The sequence below is a fragment of the Vipera berus genome (genome assembly GCF_964194415.1).
Source record: "Vipera berus genome assembly, chromosome: 1".
Classification (NCBI taxonomy): Eukaryota; Metazoa; Chordata; class Lepidosauria; order Squamata; family Viperidae; genus Vipera; species Vipera berus.
Window position 1 is genome coordinate 212777890 of NC_138202.1, and position 26863 is coordinate 212804752.

General features: G+C 44.8%; 1 protein-coding gene across 2 annotated transcripts; it reads left to right on the top strand.

Annotated features, from left to right (window-relative positions):
• Positions 1–818: 818 nt before the first annotated feature.
• OSR1 (odd-skipped related transcription factor 1) lies at positions 819–21377 on the top strand. 2 transcript variants are annotated; one of them, XM_081312814.1, is made up of 3 exons: positions 819–928; positions 16293–16973; positions 20063–21377. In XM_081312814.1, the coding sequence occupies exons 2-3, from the start codon at positions 16327–16329 to the stop codon at positions 20196–20198; spliced, it is 783 nt and encodes a 260-aa protein (XP_081168940.1). In that variant the 5' UTR covers positions 819–928; positions 16293–16326; the 3' UTR covers positions 20199–21377. The 2 variants fall into 2 exon arrangements, with proteins under 2 accessions (XP_081168940.1, XP_081168941.1); XM_081312815.1 differs by lacking the exon at positions 819–928 and adding an exon at positions 14918–15408.
• Positions 21378–26863: the final 5486 nt, after the last annotated feature.

Here is a 26863-nt window from a genome sequence, read left to right on the forward strand (position 1 = left end):
GCCCGGTTTATTCTAGATTAGAAAGATCAGATTCCCAACTTGCAGCTTTCGCTTCCCCCGGAATCCACGGCCGAAGGGAAGAATCCTTTGGAGAGAGCGCAGTCGCCATCCTTTGGAGAGCGCATCCCAAGCCGGACGGACTTGATTGATCTAGGAAGGCCAGCAAGAGGCAAGGAAAAAAGGTGGGCGAGGAGAAAAAGGAAGCCGGTTCCATTTCCAGGAGGTACGGAAAGAGCCGGGGTGGCTTCCGGGATCCTCTCGGGGGCGGGGGGGAGGAGGAAATAGGACGCCCGGCGTGTCGGAGAAGGAGCTCTCGACTCGCAGCCTCCCCCCCCCCGCGGCCTTTGATCCCGCGGGGCCTCGGCGGAGGCGGGGCCGGCAGCACCGCTGCCCGAGCGAGGTCAGGCGGGGCGGGCCGCCGCCGCCGGCGGGATCGGAGCCGCAAAAGTGAGCGAAACTTTTTCCTCCCGCCAGTGCGCATGCCCAAGGGTGGGGAAGGCGAGTGGGGCGTGGGGGGGGGAGGGGGAGGGAGAGAAGAGGGAGGGAGTCCGGCAGGCAGGGGATTGAAATAAGGAGGCGGCCGAGGGAAGGGATCCGCTCAGTCGGCGCTCGCGTGCTCAGCGGCGCCTTCGCTCTCGCCTCGCTCGCCCGGCCCTGGCGGGGGGATAAGCGACCACTTTCTTCGGCACCTGGCGCGTCCGTTTCCTCGCTGGCCCCAACCCTTCCTTCCTTCCTTCCTTCCTTCCTTCCTTCCTTCCTTCCTTCCTTCCTTCCTTCCTTCCTTCCTCTCTCCCTCCCTCCCTTCCTTCCTCCCTTCCCGTCCGCCCGCCTCGCCCTAGGATCTTCTGCCCGATCGGGGCCGTCCCAGAGCTGAGTTCCGGGAAGGGCTTGTACTGACTGCGGACCGGCGAGCTAAGATCAAGATTAGGTAAATATACATCCAGACGCCCCCCCCTCCCCGTCCTCTCTGCCTTCCCCCTCTCCCCACCCCGTCCGGCCAATCTGTTCGGGGAAATGGGCGCAGAGCATCTCTGGCCGGCCACTTCGGGGCTGAGTCTCCCTCTCCCGGATCCCCTGGTCAGGATGCTCTTCTGATCTTGCTGCCGGGAGGACAGCGGCGCCACCCTGGAGCCGCCACCGAGGAGGCGGCAGCAGGCGGGCGTCCCGTCCCCTTTCTCCGGGAGACCGGTTCCTCTTGCTCGGCTCTCGGATCCGCGCTCTCTCTCCCTTCTCATCCCCACTAGAGATCAGTGGGGTTATTGCTCTCCCAAAAATGGCTTTGGGGAGGGGAGGGGAGGGGAAACGGGAAGGCATGACATCCCTCCTCCAGGGAAAGTAACGCGGAGTGCGTTAGCCGTTTGCCAGCAAGAGAAGAAAAGGAAAGGAAAAAAAAGGCGCAACGAGTGAGCGCCGATCCATCTCTTTGGAAGGCGCCCGTTGCCAGAAGTTTCGTCCCTCGAGATAGTCTTGCGCGCTTCGGTCTCCCTGGGTGGTTTTCCCCGGTTGGCAGATCTACAGTCGTTCGCAGCCAGGCCTCCGCCGGGTTTGCTCCTGAGGCTCCGCCGTTGAAGGGGAAGACCTTCCCAGGTTTCTTTCGGGCTGCTGGATGCCAGCCGGGAGAAGGCGGGAACGGTTCCTTCGCTGGCCAAAGGGCCTGCCGATTTTCTAGCCAGGGACCCACATTCTGCCCGGTGGTCTGGGGTGGGGGTTCGGGGTGGTGAAGCAGGAAGCCGGATCTTTAAAAAAACTGGAAGGGAGCTCTTTCGAAATATCTGCGAGGGTCTTCCAAAACGGGGTGTTGTGCCAAAGCGGGGGGGGGGGGGGGTTGTGTAATTTGTTATTCGCGGGTCCGGATCTGCAAAGGGTTAAGATGACAATTGCTGGGGTTTCGGCCCGCTTACTTAGACAGAGTCCTAGGTTTTAAGTCCACTTTACAGATCTACTTTGATCCTGTTTTCTATTGAGAACTTTTCCGCAATAAGAGGGCCAGTTCTTGGTTTAACTTCTCCAAGAAGGTTCGAGTTCTGGTATTTACAAGACTTTTCGGTCCGATGATGATGATGATGGTGGTGGTGATGATGATTGCTCTACAGTCTGTCTAGCAAAGGCTCGATTTTGCTAGGCCTGAACAAATCGGAGATGTCAGAATGTCAGATCTGCGGAGCTGAAAAGTTAGGCCTTCCGTTTAGTCGGTTGCATGATTAAACGGGTCACTTGGTCTTCTGTGGGCTTCCGACCTACTCCGGCCCCTTTTATGGGCCCGAATCCAAGCAGGTGCATTCTTGGTACGCTTTAAATTTTCGCTCTGTCGCTTTTTCATGGTCTTGGCGTCTCCCACAGTGTGCGGTTCGGTCTCCGTTTCCAAATAAAGATTTAATGCGGGTGAGGACTCCAGAATGCGTCTGCGCCTTCATGGAGGAATGAAAACCCGCGTGGGCACATTAGGAAAAAGATGGGTGGTGGTGCTGGTGGGCCCACCCACCCGCAAGTTGGCTCTGTGATTTTCCTTCCTTCGCTTTTGAACTGTTTTTCCCCCCTCCGCTTGCTCCATCCGTTACCGCCCTCTCAATCCGAAATGCTTGTGTTGCAGTGACTTTTCCAATTGTTCAACTGTTTCTTACAAAGCTGCCTCGCGTTACCTCGAACTTCTCTGGGTCAAGAGTGATAAAAGTGACCGTCTAAATAGGCAGAAGGGGAACCTGTCGATGGAAACGTGTACGACTTCTTTGACGAAATATATCCCACCGCGTGTGTGAGATAAATAAATAAAAAAAAAACAAGTTGACCCTTGATTTTTAATTGTGCGTAAATTCGACCCCACCTCGATTCCGACGCGAACGAACCGGATCCGGGCAATTCGAGTCGAAGCCTGCAAAAAGGGCCTTGCGGAGCTTTGAACCGGCCCGATTTTGCTGCCTTCCTTCGCTGCCTCTTGGCAAATCCCCCGGTTGTACTTGGGAAGCCGGGCCTTGTTATCTGAATGCATCGCGCCGCCCGTTGCCTTCCCGGGACGCGGGCTTTTGGGGAGCATCTGGGTTCGCCTTGGAGACTCAGGTCAGCGCCCTTTCCTTTCTGAGGAAACGGGAGGAGGTTTCGGGTAGGCGGGGAGGGGTCGGGGTGGGTGGGGGGGTGCAGGCACTGAGGCTCTGTTCTCGGAGGGAAAGGCCCAAATTTGCCGGGAGACGCTGCGACTGATTCCGCGTGGCAGTCACATATAAGTGACTTTTTTCCGAGATCTGGCGGCGGCCGTTAGTGCGAGCTTCCCACATGGCCTTCGCCCTCGCCAGCTTTACTCGGAGGTAGATCTAAAGTGATCCGGGATTTGGGCTTCTCCTCCTCGGCTCACGTTTGTCTGCTGCTGCTGCAAAGCTGCTTGTAAAATCGGCTTCCAATAAAATCCTCCCGGGTTCTTCAGCAAACAGGCGGACGGAGAAAGGAAGCGGTCTCTCCCGCTTCTGCCCTGCAGCAACTTTCCCTCAGGGGAACGAAAAAAAAAGAAAAACAAACCAAAGCCGCAAAGCCACGTTCAGGAGTGGGGTGTGTGTGTGTGTGTGTGTGTGCCCGGAACATGGGGTACAGTTTCTCCCCCGCTCATTTATTTTCAGGGGCCATTTTTCGCCATTAGACGGGCTTCGAGGGGGGGGGAGAGAGAGCCAGCAAAATCAGGTCGATCAGCGAGAACTTTTAGGAACTTAAAACACGGGTGGGTGTGCGTGGGTTACTTTTACAAGTGGCGCGCTGCCCGCTTAGTAACCCCCCCCCCCGCTGTTTCTAGGTTCATGTTCCCCTCACTTAAATAATTTCCACTTCGGCTGCTAATTTTGACTGCAGATGGACGTTCTTTTATTTTTATTTTTTTATTTTAATTCCATTTATATCCCGCCCTTCTCCGAAGACTCAGGGCGGCTTACAAGCTTAGCAGTAGCCTTCATTCAGTAGTTCTTCAACTAGAGGAAAACTGAACAATTCTTACTCGCCTACTTTCTCCGTCTCTCCCTCTTTCATGCGCGCGCCCACGCGCACGCACGCACACGCACACGCGGACAGGAGTACACACGTGAGCCTCGGGCAGGTTTCTAATAGCTCTTCCTCTCTCTCTCTCTCTCTCTCTCCTTGGCTTTCGGTCTCCTGTCCCAATTGCTGACTCCCCCAAAAGGAGGACTGTTTCCCGCGTGGAAAATACTTCTCTCGGGGTGTTTGAGATGTATAGGAGGGAAAGAATAAGGGACGCGGTGGCTCAGTGGGTTAGGACGCTGAGCTTGTCAATCAGAAGGTCGGCAGTTTGGCGGGTCGAATCCCGAGTGCCGCTAGCAGAGTGAGCGCCTGTTACTCGTCCCAGCTTCTGCCAACCTAGCAGTTCAAAAGCACTTAAAAATGCAAGTAGAAAAATAGGGACCACTACGGTGGGAAGGTAACAGCGTTCCGTGCGCCTTTGGCGTCTAGTCATGCCGGCCACATGACCACGGAGAGGTCCTCGGACAAGCGCTGGCTCTTCGGCTTTGAAACGGAGGGAGATGAGCACCGGCCCCTAGAGTCGGAAACGACTAGCACACATGTGCGGGGGAACCTTTACCTTTAGGAGGGAAAGAGTGCGCCCTCCCCCTTGTTTCGCAGCGGTACTTATTCGGAAGCGACCTTCAAACGAATTTGGAGCATTGGGGGGGGGGGGGGCTGGCAAATTGCGCCGGGGAGGTGAGGGCGCTGTGGCGAGTGGACGCGCTGAAGACTTGTCCGACTCGGGGGTGGGGAGCCAGCCTTGCCCCTTCCCGGCTGAGCTCCGGAAAGGTGAGACGCGGAACCGCTGGAGCTCTTCCAGCCGCTTCTCAAGGCGCGCAATTGACTCGTCCACGCTCAATTAGAGCCTTTGAGGCGATCCGCTTCTTTCCCTTTCCTTGCAAGCCGCTCGCTCCGGGTTTGGAGCGCCGGCCGGCCACGCCAATTCCCTTTCCTGCTTGGTTTCCCAAAGGCAGGTAAGGGGCTCGGCTCGACTTCCTCCTGGGCGGCCTCAAGCTCGGGGGACAAAAAACCGCTGCTGCTTTGAACGCCCCGCTGGAAAGGCAGGTAGCCGGGCGCAGAGGAGCTGCGGCCCTTCGGATCTCGCAGGGGATCCGCGCCTGTTGCTTAAAAGGGGCGGAGACCCAGCCCCGAGGAGCTTACATCTGCAGTTGAAGCTGGTCGGTGTCCAGAAGGGGGGGGGGAAGCGTGAGGAAAGGAAAGAGCGGGTAGTAACTTAAACGAGGGGTCGTTGATGCTCTCTGAGCTTGCTCGTTTTCTTGCAGACGTTTCATTACCCAAACTAGGTAACATCATCAGGGCTAGTACTTGAAAACGAGCAAGAGAGCACCAACGACCCCTCGTTTCAACCCCGAGCTACAAACGTTCTCCTCCGTTAGTAACTTAAACGGCCGCAGTTGTAATTATTCCATCTGACAACCTGAATAAACGAACGGTCGGTCGGTCGCTGGCCGGGTCTGCTTCCGATACTTGGCGCCAACAAAGTGACGATCGAAATAGCGCTGGTAGAACCGATTTACTTGCCTGGAACTTAACCGTAAATCCCTGGGCCCATTTGCTGGCAGGTAGGTAGGGAGCTGGCCGCGATCCTATACTTTCCTAGGATTTGGGGTGTACAGCATTCTTCTGCCCTCATTTTAATTTTTTTGAAAAAAGTCTTGGCCGTGCTCGGGCGATCAATATATCTGAGCGATTCGGCGACAGCAAGAATAAACAACCTCGCGCCACTCCCCCTGCCAACATGTTCATCGTGTACGCCTTTGAGGACCCACGGATAGACACGCGAAGGTAGACACTGTACACATGTTGCACTCTGTCTGACAATCAAGGTCGATTTGATTTGAAGAGGGAGGAGGAGGGGGGGGGCTTTCTGCTCTGCCCTGCTTTTCCTCCCACCCTCTCCGCATCCAGAGGTGAACTGCGCTCTCTCTACGCGTCGCTCCTCTTTTCAACGGACGAGTTTGCAAATTGCATTCTGTTCGGGTGGAACCGACTGACGATTTTGTTCGAGGTTCTTTGACGCGGGGGGGGGGGGTGTCGCGCAGGTTTGCATCGGCGAATGCCGACTTGGCTCTTCCCACTTCGAGTCCATCCCAGGGAACCCAGGCGCGTGGATCGCTGGAACCATAGAGAGAGAAAACGGATCCCCCACCCCCGCGTTTCCTTAGGAGAAGCAAGACGAAACCGGCTCCTGCAGAGTGGACCAGGAAGCGAAGTAGTCCCCCTGGGCGAAGGGAATTGTGAGTTGGGCGATGGGGAGCGCCATTCTGCGGAAGGCGGGGTTGCCCTTCAACGGCCGGCGCGTTTTACTCGCAGGTCTAAACATCTCGGGGGCAGCGATGTGGGGAAGAGATATGGAAGGGAGAGCAGGCCAGAAGTGTTTGGTGGGCGCTTTCTTCGTTTCTCCCAAATTCCTTACATTCTGAAGACCCCTTTGGTGTCCGGGAGGACCCCTTTTATTTTTTGCCCCAGCGGTTTTTGCGGACAGCTTAACTCCTCTTCCCAGAGGAGTGAAAAAGCTGCTTGGGGAATTCCTCCCTGCCTGACTAACTCAGCGCCGGACTGACTGCACAGCTCCTCCCGAAGTGGTGGTGTGATTTGCCGAGTTTGGGCTTAGCGTGCTGTATGAATCCCGTTCTCACACAGAGAAATAAACCCCACTGGCCGAAAGCTGCAGAGCTGCGGGTCAGACTGCGTACATAACGTAGCAAGCCTGGCCTCATTCTAACCGCGGTTTAACTGAGATCACAGTGCCCCGGGGAGTTGGGGGTGACGCCCGCTGCCTAGCGTTGTGGGCGAGAGGAGCTCCTGTTCTTCATAATTCCCAGCACCCCCTTTTGCTGGGTGTTGTAGTACAGCGATAGTTGAAGGGCCACAAATTTCCACTTCCCTAATTCTTGGTCTATGAGTTTCGACAGCCTGTGTTTATTTTCTCCCAGAGGAGGTTTGTTTGCCTGTCCGCGGTGGACAATCACAAGGAGGGTACAAATTAGCCACTTCCATTCCAGCTCTGTCTGTTGTGCCAACCCAGCTCATGTGATGAGTTTATGATACAGGCTGTCCTTCCAGAAAATTGGGTTAATTGAGCAAACCTTTATGGGTCAGTTAACCATGGATATGTCATGTCATGGGAATGCAGTCAGCTTGCTAAGCTCATTCCCTTAAAGCAAAACCAGAAGGAGACGGAAGGCTTTGGAGTATGTTTTCCAGCCCAACAGGTGGAGGGGGCAGCTATTCTGCAAAAAGAAAAAAAAAGAGAAAAAAAAGAACCCAGCTTCCAGTTCGCAGGGAAGGGGCGTCTATGTGCCGGCCACATCCATTTCCTCCCAAGCATTTTGCAAGCTTGTGGGCAATATTATGGAACTGCTGCCTAGCAGTCGAAGCAGAAAATGGGTCAATGGGACAGAATGGTTTATGGCATGGCATCCAGCTAAAAGCTCCTTCTGAATGCTTTCTCTCCATCTTCCCAACCAAAAAGAATGTGGGGCGTGTTTGAATTTAAAAGTGAAAGCTGCAGACTTGGGCAGGATTCAGAGCATCCATAAAATATAGATGTCTGTCTCTCTCCACTCCCCACCCCCCCACCCCAATTCTTAAGTTGTTCCAGAGGCTTTTTGTGCTTTCCTCAAAGTGGTGGAACTTAACCTGGGCAAAAAAGCAATGCGGGAAGGGAGAAAGAAAGAGCTCCATTTCCAGATGTTTGCAGCACAGATGTTACAACACAGCTGTCATGGCTAAACCAACTGCAACTCAGCCCTGACCTGGGCTAAGCCCTTGTAGGCAAGCCCTTTCTTGGCAATGTCTACAATAGAAAGTGGGGAGGGATGCTTAAGCAACCCCAGGAGAAAGATGTAAGTAGGCTGTAACCTAACATTGATGTAGCTAGCTTTTTAAAGGTGGATTCCTTTCCCCATCCTAACCACGTAATTCATATAGAGAACTCTGTTCTTCAGTATGGGAGATTTATACCTTTTTTTGCAGAAAGACACCAACTGGGAAATATATTAAAGAAATGCTCGTTCTCACCTAACTATGTCTTTATGACAACATTATCAAGTAAGTTAATCAGAGTATAACTGTGTCGGCATGCTGTGTTTCATCTGTTACCAAGTGAACCATGGTTTATTCAATTACATCAACGTTTTGGGTTGATAGAGAACTGTCAGTGAACCATGATGATACTGTAGGTGGATTTCCACCACATCTTAAACAGACCACGCATCAAGCTTAGTAGCGACATTACATTTTCAGCCTGAATCTCCACCAATCCTGCTAGTGTAAAAAGGTAATTTGTTTAGAAATCAAATGTAAATAATCAAATAAAGTGATCCAACTCCCTCAGTCTTCTGTATCTCAATTTCTGGGAATGGGTATTAGATGCCATTGAAGGATAACTCCCAGTATGCCTCACAACTGGCCCTCCAGGCTGAGGCTGATGGCAATTATCTTCGGGCAGTCTCCAAAAACTAGTTACCTGCCCCTGGACTGGGTTGTATAGAAAATACAATCACTTTAAGATATAGGATTGCAATCTTAAAATTGGACAGTGGAGGAAAGGGGGTGGGGTGGGATAATCCTGAGACAAAACCAGTCTTGACTACAAGTAAATTGTGACTATAGAGTTATATAATCCAGTCTTCGTTCATGACATATTGGTACAATGGTGAAGCTGTACTTTTAATACAATAACGCAAAGACATTTAGGTGCATAATTTCCATCAAGAATCTAGGCCTTTACACTAAAGTAAATTTTGCAGAGTTCAAGTGGGGCTAAACTAAGTCAGGGTGGATGGCTTCAAGAATGTTTAATAGAACTTCTAATATTGAGAAGGTTTATGAGAGGTACCACCATCTCAGCCTTTCTTTTACTCCTATTTTCAATTTTGTCTGCTCTGTTACACACTCTAGAGTTTCCTGCAGTCTGTATGTTCCCTATTTATTCCTTTATTTACTTATTTGTTCAATCAATCAAGTTTATGTATTCCAGAGTAGTCTGCTCAGGATTGTTTTGTTTTGGTTTTTTTAAGCGATCCATCTGTTTAATTTTATTTTTTAGAGAGGACTCTGCTTTATTGCCTTTGAGGGTAATGGGAAAAGTATGGGGCTGCAAACGCCCAGACTCTTTTTTCCTTAAAAAAAGGAGAGACAGATAAATAAATATCTTGCTGATAAAGATCTGTTGACATGAAACAGAATTTAAAGGTGTAGGTGACACTGAAATCAAAGGAACAGCTGGCTCTGTGTCAGAAAAGTGCGGCAATGGGGAAGGAGTGTTGATTGCCTCCCTCCCCCCCCCCCCCGTGGCTTTAATGTCCTAAAAGAGTCCCCTGACGCTGCTTCTACCTCAGGGGTATAACAGAGGCAAAGGGAAACCTACCGATTTGGACCCCAGCCAGCAAATCTGTAGCTACGGCCCGAACAAGCTGTTTCTGGTTGGTCCCTTCTTCGCCTTTCTTTCAAACCAAACTGCTTTTAGCCCCCCCCCCCCAAAAAAAAAAAAAAAGCTTTCTTGGCACACCGGAACTTCCCTTTCCTTTCGGCTGGAAAATCGGTTGAAAGGAATTCCTCACAATTTCTCGTTCTGCTCCTCTTCCACCTTTTGAAAAGCAAGAGTTCCCCCTGAGCCGCGGGATTTAAAAGGGCAACTCTTGGGTTGAATCCGAAATCGTTTCTCCGTTTTCCGAAGTCGTGTGTGCTTCCTTAAGCAACTTGCCAGTTGGAAATAAAGTGGTCCTAACTTCGGATTGATCTGATTGTAGGGTAGCGCGTCATGGAAGGGCATTTTTCCCGAAACGAAATTTCATGGGAATTTGTTACTTTCGTTAAATAGAGCCGCGAACTGAATTCCTTTTAAAAAAAAGAGACGGATTTATACACAAGTTTAGACAACCCAATGACTTTTAAGGAAAGTGAATTGGGCGGGCAAATAACACTGCGATATATGTTTTGGTTCCAGGACGATTGAAGTAGTGTGTCTGGTTTTGTGGTTTTTTTTTTGTTTGTTTGTTTTGTTTCGGCTGAGATTTATTTTTCTCTCTGGAATAACGCTTTCAGGATTCGCCTAGCTGCATCCTGCTTTCGGACGAAAATCGTCTATTGCTGCGATTCCATTTGCCACGTGAAATCTTAAGTACTCCACGGATAATTTCTTTGAACCCAACAGCGTTTGTTCTCGAACCATTAAATAAGCACAGGAATAAACCTGCCAATTTCTAAATAATTGTTTATTGCTGTATATTCCTAAATGCTCACGTCAACACACTCTTAAAAGCAGTGGCTCTTTTGGCGCCCGGTTGCCCGACTTTGGCTCTCCTGCCTCCTGGGCTGCTAGATCTGAACATCCCCCCCCCACCAAACAAATAAATAAATAAAATAAATCCGAATAAACACCAGATCCGACGTCGTTCTCCACCCGCCTCTCCCATCCCTGGCCAAATTTAAAAGAGGGGAATTTTCTCACCCAGATCCCAAACAAAGGATTTCATAAAGGCTCTCTCAGAAGTGAAAAGAAAGCGATTACCCACGACTGGACTGCTCTCAAACAGTTAACAGAGGCGAGTGGGGGGCGGGGGAGGAATCTGGCTTAGCAATGCGTGTGCATGTGCTTTAATTGAAGACAACACTGAATTTATCCAATTAGGAAAGGCAGATCTTGGCGAAATGTCACATTCGCTTATTCTGGGTCAACGCGATGGAATGCTAGGATTCACTTTTTTTCTTTTTCTTCTCTCTCTCTCTCTCTCTCTCTCTCTCTCTCTCTCTCTCTCTCTCTCTCTCTCTCTCTCTCTTGAGGCTGATCTAGTAAAGCCAGGTGAAAAAGTGCCCCCTTGGCAGCCTTTACCTTGAGGCTGGGCAACGGTTTCCTTGGGCCAGCCTGTGCCACAGAGTCCCCAGCCCCACCCCTACGCTGTCCACGGATGATTCCCAAGTCATCCCCGTAAGCTTGCCTTCTTCTCGTTCTCCTTTTGAAACTTTGCCTGGGTATCTTTGGCTGCCTTTGTGATGCCCTGAGCCCCGTTGGGAAAACCGGAGACACTAAAAAGAAAGAAAAAAGGGGGGGAAGGGGGGATGTTACCCCAAGAAAACCTCCCCGTCATTTAGTGTTTATCTCCAGGCAACAGACAGCTGCCGCCTCTCCCTCGGCACCTAACCGGGCAGAAGCTATGTTTATATCTTCTTACCTAAAGCGAAGACCTGTCATCCGAGTTTACGGCTCACCATATTAGCGCAAGAAGCGAACTCAGGACCCGCTGCCCAAATTCTGAGGTCGGAATCTCCCTTTGCTGCAACTCTCTCAGTTCCGAAAGGGCCCTCGTGGACCTTGGCAGGCAGGGGATCCAGCTTCCTGGGCGCGCGGGGGGGGGGGCAAGATTCTGACTTGTGTGCCCAGCAAGGTTTTAAGTGATTTGGGTATATGAAAGGGTAGCGGCGCGTGCAAAACAAGGCAGGCCCCAACACAGCTCAGTCTGAGATCGATCTGTGGATCTGTTTTGTTTCGTTTTATAAGGTATTCCCCATCTCTGCTATTTCTTTTTGAAATGGGACTTCCCTCAGGTCACCTTGGCTGGTTTCACAGTCGTCTGAATGGGTTTGGGCTTAACTGGTTAAAGCGACTCCTGTTCTTTCTTTGCCTCCAGGGGTTATTTGAGAAAGGGGCTTGGGGGAACCATGTTCAACCTTCCTCCTGTGTCTAAGCTGGCCTTTCACTCTGCCAGCTTAACTTGAAAGCACAGGTGGGTTACAGGCTGGTCGCTTTGTTCTCAGCCTAGAATCATTAACCTGGTTTCCGGGTGCCCTGCAGGTAGCTGATGGACTACAACTCCCAGAATTGCTGGTTAGTGTGTTGAACACGGTAAGCTCATCAAGGAAGGCTCTCCTGGTTGAAGGACAGTGGCGTGTGTCTTTCCCATGTCCTTTGAAGGGAATGGTAAAACAGTGCCATTCAAACCCCTGCTGACTCCATGCAAGAAGAGTGGCAGTCCCTTTTCTCCTTGAGATGTTGAACTTGTGGCTCAGTCCTCCCAAGTTTTAGGCTTGTTATGCCATTCCCCAACCCCTGGGGAATCAGTTAGATGCAGTTGAAAAACTTGGCTTGAAATAAAATAAAAAAGCCTCCTTCCACCCTACCAATAAAGGTTTAGTTAGCCTCAGCCCAGGTTCAATTTCTGGAGACTCCAGCCCTGAGTGGTTTTCAGTGCAAAGTTTCCTCAAACAACAGATAAAAGATTGGCCTTTGTTGTCTTCCAGATTATTGTTGCTGTCTTCCAATCGAGGTTATATCTTTGGGATTTCCTAGTGGTGTGTCTTATCCAGGGCTTTTTTTCTCATAGAGCGCTCAGAACGGAGTTCCGGCACCTTTTTTGGATGGAACCTTGTAGGGTAGGCAAGTCAGGTTGTATGACATGTGTGAGTTCCGGCACCTTTTTCTTTTACAAAAAAAGCACTGGTCTTATCCATATTTTAACCAGATCTTTTTCTTTCATAACTGACTGGAAGAAGAAAGAGGACACTGGGTCTTTCCATATACAGTGGACAGCAAGAAAGAAAAGTGGGCTGTAGAGGGAGGGGCTGCGTCTTTTATTTTCTACCCCTAGTGGTTCCCTATGGATTAAATTTGCGGTTCGTAGGAGAAATAGCTGGCAGTAGATCTCATTGAATTCCAAGGACTTGTTTCATTTTGGAGTAGTAGTAGTAGTAGTAGTAGTAGTAGTAGTAGTAGTAGTAGTAAGGAATATCACTGATTTGGTTAGTGCCACATAGAGGAGGAAAGCATATGGGAAATGGTGGTGTGGCAGATGAAGCAGCGCTTTGAAAACTCTTTCTGAAGGAAACTGGAGGTCAACGTTGAAGCATGGTGACGGGAGGGGGAGAAAACAGACAAGGAAGCTACTTAAAACGAAGGACCAGCAAGACATTTTTGTCTTGATTCCCATGACTGCACATTGCAGCCTGCCTTCACTGATCTCCAGAAAAACTGAAAGGTGCTTTCCCCCCCCCCAAAAGACAACTAGACTTGCTTGTTTTGTTTGGTTTTACCTTTGAAAACATTTCGCTTCTCATCTAGAAAACTTCATCAGTTCAGTTCAAAGCTTCTTGGATGGGAAGCGAAATATTTTCAAAGGAAAAAAATATATGAGAAAGTCTAGTTGCCTTTTTGGAAAAAGCCCCTTTGGGACAACCATGAGTTGGGTGATTGAGGAGCTCCACAGACATCTCCTGGGTGGGGGAAACACCCAGGAATTCTGCCGCATTGCTTACCAGGGGTGTCAAACTCAATTTCATTGAGGGCCACATCAGCATTGCAGTTGCCCTCAGGGGGCCGGGTGGGTATGGCCAGGGTGGGCGTGGCCTACTGGGTGGGCGTGGCTAGAGTGGGTGTGGCCTACTGGGTGGGCATGGCCAGCTCTACATCGTTCGCATCAAGGGTGCCTATGGGGGCCTGGGCAGGAGTGGGACAGATCTGAGGGTCTCTGGCAGAAGGAGGGTCTCTGGGCCAGGGCCAAGGCAGTGGGGGCCGTTCCCTCACTGTTTCCAGGATGGCTTCGCGGGCCACATGAAACCACTTTGCGGGCCGGATCCAGCCCCCGGGCCTTGTGTTTGACATGTCTTGAGGTTTGCTTACCAGTTTGAAATGTGAGATTATTCCCAGCTGCTTCTGAGGGCCTGAGACAGATGCCCTGCATTGTCTAGGTGGGGCAAAAAATTAAAATATTTTTAAAGTGGCTTCATTTTCCCCTCTCTGTTCTGGTACCGTTGGGTAAAGAAGCAGTCTTGGTTCTGTTATGCTCCTAGGCTCCTGTTATGCGCCTTAGGGGAAATAAATCTGGGGTGTGGGTGAACATCACCAAGCCCTCTTTTCTAAGGAAATGAATGAATGGCAAGGGATGTGCCTAATCTGCCCGCCCTGGGCCTGCATACCAGGAGTGTGCTAGTCTAAATTTGCCAAAGATAAGTCTTTTATTAAATATAGCAAAGACACGCTGAACATGTTTTGCTTTCTCCACAAAACTCAGTGTCTGTCCATTGTTGTGGCAAAGGCAGCAAAGGAAAATTTGAGCTGAAAGTTGACTCTCTGCAGTACAGGCAGAACGTGTCCTCCTCTCCAGCTTGCTTGTTTTCATCCCCTCCTCCCTCTCTCAAAGAAGTTTATAAAAGTCAGTGGTACAACAGTCCTAGCCTCCAGCTTTCTCACACTGTGGTGTGCATATAAGTGTGCATGCGTGCGTGCATGTGCACGCACATCCTCAAATCAGTGTTGACTCCTGGTGGCTATCAAAATTAATCCCTGCAGTATTCCGAGCAAGTTTTCAGAAGTGGTTTGCCATTGCCTGCTTCCGAGGGGTGAGGGAGAAGGACTGGACTCAGGGTCACCTAGCTGGCTTTGTGCTTCAGGCAGAACTAGAACTCACAATCTCCCAATTTCTAACCTGGTGCCTTCACCACTACATCAAGTGGACACTCATGTTTTGGAATAGGAGTCAACTGTGGTAATAGCAAAGGTCCTGACATACCTTTTTCCCCTCTCTTCACTTGTTGAGAACTTTGCCATTCCAGTTCTGCCCTGGAATCCTTATCCTCTGTCTGGGAACATATAATTTACGTTACTTTTCTATTCAACCCAGCAGTCCCTGGGTTAAGAATGAGTTCTCATCCTAAATCTGTCTTTAACTCAAATTTGTATGCAAGTCATGACGTTCCCCTTCCTCATGTCAGTGAATCACTGAACCTGCAGGGTGTTATATATACATATACATATACATATACATATACATATACATATACATATACATATACATATACATATACATATACATATACATATACATATACATATACATATACATATATATATACATATACATATACATATACATATACATATATATATATTATAGATAAACCTGCAGCTTCAGCAGTTCCTGAAAACTTTGTGAGGCTTCAGTAGTTTGTCAGCTGGAGGAAGGAGAAAGCTTTGCACCACTTTTAGCAATAAGCAGCCTGCTTGTAAGTATGAATTGTCTGTAAGTTGGACCTTCTTAATCTGGGAACTGCCTGTATTGCTTGCTATTTCTTGTCCTTTTATAGCATAGCGAATCAAAATGACATTGGTTAATAGTGCAGCTTTCCCTCACTTGATGGATGGGAACTAACCAAGGAGAAAAGCAGTCTGGAATTAAGAAGAAACTTCCTAACAGTGAGGACAATTAACCAGTGGAACAGCTTTTGCCTTTAGAAGTTGTGGGTGCTTCAACACTGGAGGGTTTTTAAAAAAAAAGACCGGACAGCCACCTGTCTGAAACAGGGTCTCCTGTTTGAGCAGAGGGTTGGACGAGAAGACCTCCAAGGTCCCTTCCAGTTCTATTCTGATTGATTGATATCTCCAGGATACCAAAGGTCTGTTATACTGGGCAAAGTTCAAAAAGTTTCACACAGAATTGTACAGAGATGTTTTGTTGTACAAAGCAAAGGATCTGATATGGAGAGAAAAGCTCTCAGAAGCGGTAGCTCCATCTTATTCCACACTGCCATGAGGAAGGTTAGTTCTGGGATAATGGCCAGGCCTCAGAAGGAAAAGTTAGAGCGGCTTTTCTAAGAGCTGCTGAAGATTTCCTAGTGATTAGCCTACCCAGTTTCATAGTTCTTGTGAAGGGACGCAGTAGCTCAGTGGGTTAGGACGCTGAGCTTGTCGACGGCAGTTTGACGGGTCGAATCCTGAGTGCCTCATAGCAGAGTGAGCGCCTGTTATTCGTCCCAGCTTCTGCCAATCTAGCAGTTCGAAAGCACATAAAAATGCAAGCAGAAAAATATGGACCACTACGGTGGGAAGGTAACAGCGTTCCGTGTGCCTTTGGCGTCTAGTCATGCCGGCCACATGTCCTCGGACAAGCGCTGGCTCTTCAAGCGCTGGCTCTTCGGCTTTGAAACAGAGATGAGCACCGGCCCCTAGAGTCGGAAACGACTAGCACGCATGTGTGGGGGAACCTTAACTTTACCTTTACCCTACCCAGTTTCATAGTTCTTGTGAAGGTACAGCTGTTAAAATAATCGGCCAGGGAAGTCATATTGTGAAATGAGAGAAAGCAGCGGAGCAAGAATCTGTTATTTAGGATTTCGTCATTCGGTACCTTCTCTGAACATTATGCTGTACCTGCTTTTCTTGGTTCAGTGTCTTTGTGTCATCTTATTCCTATTTAGGATAATTAAGTTAAATAGCTGCCTTGTTCCACACTTCATTTATCGAGCCCGTTTTATCTTTCTGCCCCTCCCCTTTCTTGCAGGCACTCGCCTTCTCTTTCAGACTTCTCTGCCAGTATGGGGAGCAAGACCTTGCCCGCCCCAGTACCCATCCATCCTTCCCTGCAGCTGACCAATTACTCCTTCCTGCAAGCCTTCAACGGCCTGCCTGCAGTGCCTTCGGACCACCTGCCCAACCTCTACGGCTTCAGTGCCCTCCATGCTGTTCACCTTCACCAATGGACTTTGGGCTATCCCGCCATGCACCTGCCTCGCTCATCTTTCTCCAAGGTGCCTGGTGTTACCAGCCTAGTGGATGCCAGGTTCCAGTTGCCTGCCTTCCCGTTGTTCCCGCACGTCATCCATCCCAAGCATGAAGCGACGAATGTGCCGCTCAAAGCCAAGCCTAGATTTGACTTTGCAAACCTCGCGGTGGCTGCCACCCAAGAAGATCATTCCAAATTGGGACAGATAGACAACCAAGGCTCTTCTGCAGGCCTGGGCTCATTGCTTGAAGTGACCAAGCTTTCCCCTGAGAAGAAACCCACCCGTGGGAGGCTACCCTCCAAAACCAAGAAGGAGTTTGTGTGCAAGTTCTGTGGCAGACACTTCACCAAGTCCTACAACCTTTTGATCCATGAAAGAACCCATACGGATGAACGGCCGTACACGTGTGACATTTGTCATAAGGCCTTCAGAAGGCAAGATCACCTGAGAGATCACAGGTATGCCCACTCACTGAGTCGGTTTATTTAACAAAACTCAGGTTTATTATAAAGGATTTGGGGTGTATGGTTTAGAAAGTTTACCGTCCTATTGCTTGTTTGGCTTGCATCGTAAATATAAATCACGCTGCTTCGATTTAAATATAATACATCCATTTAGGTATGGATGTCCCTTTTTTTGCAAATAATGTTATGTTGACAATGTAGGGCTGGAACGTTTGCAAAGAATTCTTAACTGAAAGCTAAGAAAAATGACGATCTCTTATAGGCACTGATGCATTCAAGCCATTCTAGAAACTGCTTTTCTTATGTTCCCATTCATATGAAGGAAATATTACTTCACTTAATTCAAAATGGGGTCAGTTAGATTGGTACTTCGGGATGCTCTTCATTTTCCTGAGTGGAAGGTATGGACGTTCGTATTCTTCTCTGGCAGCATCACTGGATAACTCGATATGTCCCAATCTCTCCTGTTCCATCCAGCTTGCTATTACCGTGCAGAAAATGGTAACGATCTTTGTTAGAGGTCTCACATTAATGGCGTGTAACCTCATGGGCCCAGAGTCCAGATTTTCCTTTGAGAGGGAGCCCAGGGATTGAATTTGTGTGCTTCCCCCTCACTCCCCTAATTCATTGCTGATTTTCCATGCTCCTTAATTTGAGCAGTGCCAGTGACCATTTCAGTCTTGTATGCCAGCTTTCTCCATACTCCATGCTCACCAGCTAACTCCCAGCTTGGCTCTTTGAGGACTGTAGTTGAACACATCTGGAGGATACCATTTCAGAGTAAACTGAACTGAGTTTTCAGCTACTTAAGCTTCTATGCAGATGATCTTGTTTTTTAACAGCACATTGGAATCACAACAAAGAAACTATTGTATTGGTAAAAATCCTATTATACTTCATTTGTATGTACTTCCATATTTTTACTGATACAATAAATACATGCCTACTCAACACACTTAAATCAGTTTCAAAGTGTGGCATTGGATTATAAGAACTACACTAAAAACTAATAAGAGAATTCTCAGCACGCTAATAAAATAAATAAACCATCATAGTTAAGCTAATCGCAACCATTTTAAAGCTATGGATATATGCTTGTTAATAATAATAATAATAATAATAATAATAATAATAATAATAATAATAATAACAACAACAACAACAACAACAACAACAATAACAACAGTAATAATAAGTTGGAAGGGACCTTGGAGGTCATCTAGTCCAACCCCCTGCCCAGGCAGGAAACCCTATACCATTTCAGACAAATGGCTGTCCAGTCTCTTCTTAAAAACTTCTAGTGTTGGAACATTCACCACTTCTGGAGGCAGGTTGTTCCACTGATTAATTGTTCTAACTGTCAGGAAGTTTCTCCTTAGTTCTAGGTTGCTTCTCTCCTTGACTAGTTTCCATCCGTTGCTTCTTGTCCTGCTTTCAGGTGCTTTGGAGAATAGCTTGACTCCCTCTTCTTTGTGGCAGCCCCTGAGATAATGGAACGCTGCTATCATGTCACCCCTCACCCTTCTCTTCATTAAACTACACATACCCAATTCCAGCAATGGTTCCCTATATGTTTTAGCCTCCAGTCCCCCAATCATCTTTGTTGCTCTTCTCTGTTGTGTGAAGCTCCTTTGTGAATTATCTTTTTTCATTGTTCATTCTAGTTTTATGATTTCTGGGCTTTTTCTGTCTATCTTATATTTGAATAGAGGAGGCCAAGTGAATGTTAAAGGATTCAGAAAAATAATTAGGAACCTATGATTAGGATCCTTTGGTTATTTAATTTATAGACTGTCACACTACCATGACAATGTAACCTTAGAATTATTTCCAATTTTAGAGTTGGGAAATAAGAAAAGCTTCTATGTTGTCTACTGCAGGGCAATAGCAATTCTGGGAGAGAGATTTAAAGATAGCAGAAGTGTTATAAATTCTTCCTCCAGGATTCTTCTAATTAAAGTTGGAGACCTTCCTTGGTCACTTATTTTAAACAACTAAAAAAAAGTTTGAGGTTTTGGATCCTTTTCTTTTGTATTCAAAAATCTGGTTATAAATGAAAGCTACTCTGTGTAATCTGGTAAAATCCAGATGAGTATCAAGATATTCTTAACTCTTAGCTGCTGAGTTTTTTTCAGCCTAGATATGGTAATACTAATAGAAAGAGGACAGCACTGTTTTTAAAATTTAATCCTATCTACTTTTCACTAAGAGTAAGCATTACTAAACATAATGGGAGTTGAAAACATGATTTCAGAATTGTCTGAAAACAGTGGGAATTACTGATACAACTGCTATATAAATTCTACTGATGTTATTAACATAGAACTGGATATTAAACTTTCCAATTCAATTATTTTTGGGGATTGTAGGTTCTTTGATTTTTGTATTTTTCTATCCAATTCAAAGACATGCTCTGAATATATATTTCTGTGTTCATTTTTGGCTGGAACTTCATTCTGATATTAACAAAAATATTGCATGACAATACTTGTTTGAGCTCTTGCAGAGTGGGCAAGGGAGAACCAGTGGTGTGTGTGATGACATAATCACAAAAATGCTGCAACTTATGCCCTTGAATTAGGTATCCTGATACAAGCTCTTAAATCATGGCAATTGCATCATGACATAATCATGTATGCATTGTATGTAAAGCTAACTAAAAGTGTTTAAATTCTGAGGAATTTTGAGAGATAAAGTCCCCTCATCTTAAAGTTGCTGAGATTGAGAAACATTGGTCTAAACCAGGGGTGTCATACTGCCAGCCTACAGGCTGGATGCGTCATGCCAAAACCGCACCCACTTCATTGCCAACAATGGGAAAAAAGTCGTGATACGTCGCAACACATCACGTGACGTTGCGAGTTTGACACCCCTGGTCTAAACAGTAAATCGTAGCAGAATCAAAATTAATGTTGCATCCAAATCCAGAGTGATTACACTTTTTTTCCTGTAGAACAAAGCTCCCTTTTTTTTCTTTCCACCAAATGTTTGTATTCCAGCAAGTTGAAACAGAACTGTATTTCCCTAGAGAGGTTAAACATCCATTAAAAATCTTCTTCTTTCTCTTATTTTTCTCTTCCCAGATATATCCACTCAAAAGAAAAACCTTTTAAGTGTCAAGAATGTGGAAAGGGATTTTGCCAATCCAGGACTCTAGCTGTTCACAAGACACTGCACACACAAGTAAAGGAACTCAAACCTTCCAAAATGAAATGCTAAAGATTCTAACCCCAATGAACTTCATCTCTCCTCTCCACTCTACATTTTAGATCAAATTTTTCACAGAGACAATGGGGAACACTCAACACAATTAATTTAATACTTTAAAAAAATATATCAAGGAAACCACAACCCGATAGGCACAAAAATGCAGTCAGTCTTTCCAAAACCTGGGTACTTCCTTCCAAGTGTAAATCCTGCGTGACTTCACTAAACTTTACGTCAAAAGGGGGTGCTCAAGTATTGGAGAGGAATCTTTGTCCTCCGCTTAAACACAAACAACAAATAGCTTTCTACCTCCCCAGTTAAGTTTATTCTTTTGTGAGTGACTTGTTTAAAACGTGTCTCCTTTATAACCTTTGGAAAAGAAAATCTAGAAGAGTATTATCTTAACTAATTCCACATTTGGGGAACAGCTGAGATGGCAGAGAAGATCACTAATAAACTGTCGGAAAGAGGCAACATTCTGAAGAAGAATTATGCTATAAAGGGGTCCTGCCATCCTCCAGAAATTAACACTTCTGTCTTTTTTTTTTTGGTGGGGACGTGGTCTGGTGCCTTAGGAGGCAGTTCTGTCATTTGAAAGAAAAATTGAAAGAAAAACCAAGCAATCAAACCAAGCAAGCAACCCACGTGACAAAAGGGAAACTCAATAATAACAAATCAAAGTGACTGCTGTGCACAGTGTAGCCTTGGTGGTACTTTCAAGTTAGCGGGTGTCCAGATGATGGTGAACTGAGTTTTGTGAAAGGGCAGGTGGGAGCGTTTGCTGACAAATCTCAACGTGAGCATTTTATCCAGAATCATCTTTTATTTTTTTTTATTTTTTTCCTAAGCAGCGTTTTAAAAAACAAAAAAGACAAGACATTCCAATATGTTTTTTGGTTTAAAGTTATTGCTATTTGGCACTTTATGCTGATTCTTGATAATGAACATTTATCACTGGATTTATTATTATTTTTTAAGTATTAAAATAAATTGGTATTTTACAGGCAAATATTCCTGAGTGACATTTAAATCTCTTGGTTAAAGGTGGTTTTTTTTTTTGAAAACTCTATGCTATCTGTCATGTTCTTATATCATTACTCGATGGTTTTATTTTCCAGAAATGAAATTAATTAATAATCAATAATGAGTTATAAAATATAATAGTATTTTAAGTAATGTTGTTTAACAATTAACTGATTTATTAACTATCACTGCTGTCCTATGTATTTACTGAGAAGTATAAATTTCACTGACTTCAGCAAGGCTGGAACTGATATTTAGAGCCTGATTCCATAATTCTAGATAAGACTGGAATTTTTAAACTGGGTGCAAGCAATTGACCTTCATAGGATAGTGCCGAAAGGAACACAATGTAATTTACTAAAACACTCAGTGAGGTTTTCCTGAATTTTTTTCTAGGAAAAGATAGAGGGAAAAAAAATACTTCCAGTGTTAAATAAAGTAGGAATAAGGACCAGTCTCATAAAAAAAAAACCAGGGTGGATTAAGTGAGTTTGTTTTAGTGTAAGGAGTGATTAAAATTCTACAATATCTCTATAGAGGTAGTCCTCACCTTCTGACCCCAATTAAGCGCAAAATATCTGTTGTTAAGTGAGACATTTATTAAGTGATTTTATGATCTTTTTTGTCACCATTGTTAAATGAATTGCTGCAGTTGTTACGTTAGTAACACGGTTGTTAAGTGAATCTGGCTTCCCCATTGGCTTTGCTTGTCAGGAGGTCACAAAAGGTGATCACGTGACTCTGGGACACTGCGACCGTCATAAATATGAACCAGTTGCCAAGCATCTGAATTTTGATCATGTGGCCACGGGGATGCTGCAACGGTCATAAATGTGAAAAATGGTCATAAGTCACTATTTTAAGTGCCATTGTAACATCGAATGGTCACTAAACAAAACTTAAGAGTTTCTATCTGTCTATCTATCTATCTATCTATCTATCTATCTATCTATCTATCTATCTATCTATCTATCATCTATCTAATCTATCTAATCTATCATCATCATCTATCTGTCACCTATCATCTATGGCTCAGTTAGAAAATGGTGGTCTGAGGTATTCAAGCCAATTTTTCTATTTTTCTTCTAAGGAGTCTTCTTTTGATGTTATTGAGAAAAACTCTCTTAATGCTTCATGGAATTACACATCTACATGTGAAATTACAGACACAGGCCCAACAAATATGACACAAAAATAAATAAAGTTTGCTTTCTTCAGTCTGGATGTGAAATCAAATAGGAAATGTGAGGGAAAAATGGGCCAGATGTTGAAATGCAAACATCTGCACTTTGGAGGAGGAAGAAGAAGAGATATCAAACAAGAATGAATAGCACTCAGACTTATATACTGCTTCATAGTCCTTTACAGCCCTCTCTAAGTGGTTTTCAGAGTCAGCATATTGCCCCCAACAATCTGGGTCCTCATTTTACTGACCTCGTAATGATAGAAAGTTGAGTCAACCTTGAGCCAATCAGAACTGAACTCCAGGCTGTGGGTAGAGTTTGCATGCAGTACTGCATTCTAACCACTGCATCACCATGGCTCTTAGTGAGATAGATCTCATTCAGTACTGTATAAAAGGCTTTCATCCAGTAGGTGAATGACAAAACAGTAACAGTGCTACTCCTTTAAAAAAATTAAAAAACATATCTTGCAGTTACATGAAAGGAGGGAAAGGACAGAAAGCCTTATATATTTTCTTTTATTTTATTATCACATTCTCATCAGAGCATATCATATAGTAGATACTACCAGATTCTTTTTATCATATTCTCTGTGAACCTTAAGGCATTTTTTCCAATCTTAAAAGTACATTATTTGGGAATATAACTGAGTTTTACTTTTAGGGCATTCAATTAAAAAGTATATTCCTTTACACGTTTGGAGAAAACAATTTAAATGAATTGATTAAAAAAAGTCAATTGGAACCAAACTGGACACTGTTAGCTAATAGTTGGAGGATACATAATATTCCCATCTCCCCAAATTAGGCATTCTAGCTGTAATAGATACCCTGTATACAACACTGATCTATGAAAAAAGTATTTCCAGATAAGGTATTTGTCGTGCCATCATTCTGACTCCTTAAAAGAATTGCACAGGATGACCAGTTATTTTGTTCTACATCTAATCATTCTCCCAGCGGGCCTTCCATCTCTTTTCACCCAAAACAGTGAAGAAGGAAGAGAGGAAAACTGCACATTGTCTTTTGAATAGCAACACCATGTGCCTTGTCTCAAAAAGCACCAGTGAACTTAGTAAGTCCACAAGCAGGAATTGCAGGACTTATCCATTCAAAACCACAATTTTCAGGTTATTTGACTTATGGAAGGGGGACGATTGAAGCATTTCCTATATAAGCTCGTTTGAAAATAAAATTCAATAACTTCTTGTCACAATATATTTAACTGGTTTAATGGGTAGCTAATGTCTTTATGGGAACACCAAGAATGTGTGAATTAATCCAATCACCTAGCCCCAGTGGATTAAATTTGGCCTTAAACAGACCCTCTAATGCACAGGGTTAAACTCATTCCACCTAATCAGTTGTGCTGTGGGATAAACAATATTAAGTCAAGTGATTCATTTTGCCCAACTAATTCTCCAAGAAAAAGAGGTGGAGAGAAAGAATGGGTGAAGTCTATCAGTTACAGAACTTTATTGTCAAGATGATGATTTAAGATTGTTCAGAACACATAATATAACTGATTGTGTTGACTACCTATGACAATCTGATCAATAGGGAAGGTGTGTAGGGATGTCATGAAGCTTTGCTGATCACCTAGCATGACAACTCAGGCACTTATAGGGAAAAGGCGAATTGTGGCTTTTTGACCCAGTTAGTGTGAATATGGGCTGCCAGATTACAAATACATCTGTTTTACAGTACTATGTTTTACTGGGTTTAAGATAACTGGGTTAAATGTGTTGTAGAAACAGGGGTATTGTGCTTAATTAACTTTAATTCTCAGGTGCATACATATGATTACAATTTCAAGTACTTGGCTATTTATGTCAAAACATTCAGTGTGATAAGGTTGGTATCTTCCAGAATTGAGATGAAGTTTATAATATTTAAATCCTGTTTTTCCCAAGGAACTTACTGTCAAGACAGATATTAAATTCCTAATTCCAAGTTTATTTTTAGCATCTGGTAAAACATGTATGAATTATCATACTATTGCTTCATCTTTTATTTTTAGTTTTTTAACTTCATGTAATCTGCAGAAGAACAGCAATTGTAGTTCTTTGGAAAGCTCTGAAAAGTGGGAGAGAAAGGATTTATTTTTGATTTAAATAAAGTTCCCCCTCCCCTATCCTTTTTTGTTAACTTTTACCTGAACAGCTGAACTGTTAAAAAAATTGCCATGAAAAAAAATCTTGTTTCAGAATAATAAATAAATAAAATTACGAGGAGGTTGAAATCGTTCCTCCCACCACCGTTATTAGAAAATATGCAGGAAAAAGTCATTTTTCTGTATACAGTAGTCATTATAATTACTACACAGAGCTCAAGCTCTATTTGCAAAAATAATGTGCCTTTCTGTCTCCAAGAGGCACTGTCATTTTTACAAGAGGCTGAGAAAAGATTCAGTGCCTACTTTGTTTCTGAACTAACTTGTTCATTTTTGTAGGGTTTCTTCCTTTCTCCTTGCCAGCTGAATAGATAATAAAGGACCAAGAGGGCAATGGATGAGATAAAATCCTTATATTGTTATATTCTATACCAGGGGTCGGCAACCTTGGCTCTTTTATGACTCGTGGACTTCAACTCCCAGAATTCCTGAGTCAGCATAGCATATAGCCAGCATAGCTGGCTCAGGAATTCTGGGAGTTGAAGTCCACGAGTCATAAAAGAGCCAAGGTTGCCTACCCCTGTTCTATACAGTCAGAATTCTTGTTATGATCTTATAAAACCAATCTTTTCACCAGTATCTCCCTTGTGCCTAGCAGGATCTTGGCCCTGCAACACGCCACGTTTTTAACTAAAAATAAATGGAAGGATGAAATTTAGCTATGTTCAAGTGCCAGTTGCTCACAAACCGGTATACGTATCTATTTGCCTTCTAATAGGTATTTTGTGACTGGCTTCTTACCTAGACAACCACAAAATCAATGTTTTTCCAACCTTGGCAGCTTTTAAGATTTGTGGACTTCCCAGAATTGCCCAGACAACACTGGGACTCGAAGTCCAATGTCTTAAAGGTGCCAAGTTTGAAAAACACTGCACTTGGTGATTGACAACACATTTTGAAAGCATTCACAACACTTTTTCAAAATTCAAGATTGCTTTGGCTAAAATAGCTGTAGAGATTAGAAACAAAGAACTAGTTGTGATAGGGTCTACCAAGCCTGTTGTTGAGTCTGGAAAGAACTTTTCTTCCAATGTTCAAATCTATAAAATACCAGAGCAGCTGAAAGGAACAAAAAGAATGGTTTCCACAATTCTCTACTAAAAAAATTCCAAATTCAGTATATCAAACTCTTATTATACCTACATTTATTTTTCAGATTTCCATTTTGCCATAAGCAAAAAGACATTCAGTGGTACATATTTTCACATTCTTATTTATCAGATATGACAAAATCAATTACTTAAGCATACTTTTAAAAGAATAAGCTATAATTTTTAATATATGATAAAATGTAATAATAAGAAAACTAAGTTATGTATTAGGTATTTTTGTTGTTAAAGAAACAGCTATGTCTAGATTAGTAAAAGGTGCCTCTTAAACATAAAAGGCTTTCAATTTTGCCTAATATTTTTCTTAGAGCAAACTAAGAAAAGTCCATTTCCCCAACATTTCTGGAGATTTTATATCTGAGTTAATTTCCTTGAACAAATAGAAAGTTACTTAAGAATTTCAGTACAGGTGGTCCTCAAATTATGATCACAATTGAGCCCCAAATTTTTGTGGCTAAGTGAAACATTCGTTAAGTGAGTTTTGCCCATTTTATGAACTTTTTTGCCACAGTTGTTAAGTGAATCACCGTGGTTGTCAAGTTAGTAACACAATTGTTCAGTGAAAGGAGTTTCCTCTTTGAGTTTGCTGGCCAGAATGTCTCAAAAGACAATGACATGACCCTGGGACACTGCAGTGGTCGTAAGTATGCACCAGTTGCCTAGCATCCAAATTTTGATCACATGACCATGGGGACGCCTCAGCAGTCTTAAGTGTGAAAAATGGTCATAAGTCACTTTTTCCCCCCAGTGCTGTTGTAAAACTGAATAGTCGCTAAACGAGCTGTTATAAGTGAAGACCACCTGTAATTAGTCTGGAAGCTGTAATGCTCCAGGTGAGATGAACTACAAGTCCCATAATTCTTTCCATGCCTTGACCACCACTGATAGGATGACTGAAGCATGTATTTCAACAAGGCCAGGGATCACAGGGTCCAATTCTTGATCCACTGAGGATCAAGAATTAAAACACTGAGGATCAAGAATTAAAACACATTTAAATTTTACTGTTGCTTCCCATGCTTGGTCCCCATTTCTCACTGGCTCCCAGTGTTGCTAATTCATCATTGTTTGAGGTACGGTAATCCATGGATGCTTAAGCTCCTACAAGTACAGACTATTTTTTACAGTATTGCTATTTATTTCTCATTTATGAGTAAATGAGGATTCACTACAGGTAGTCCTCAACTTA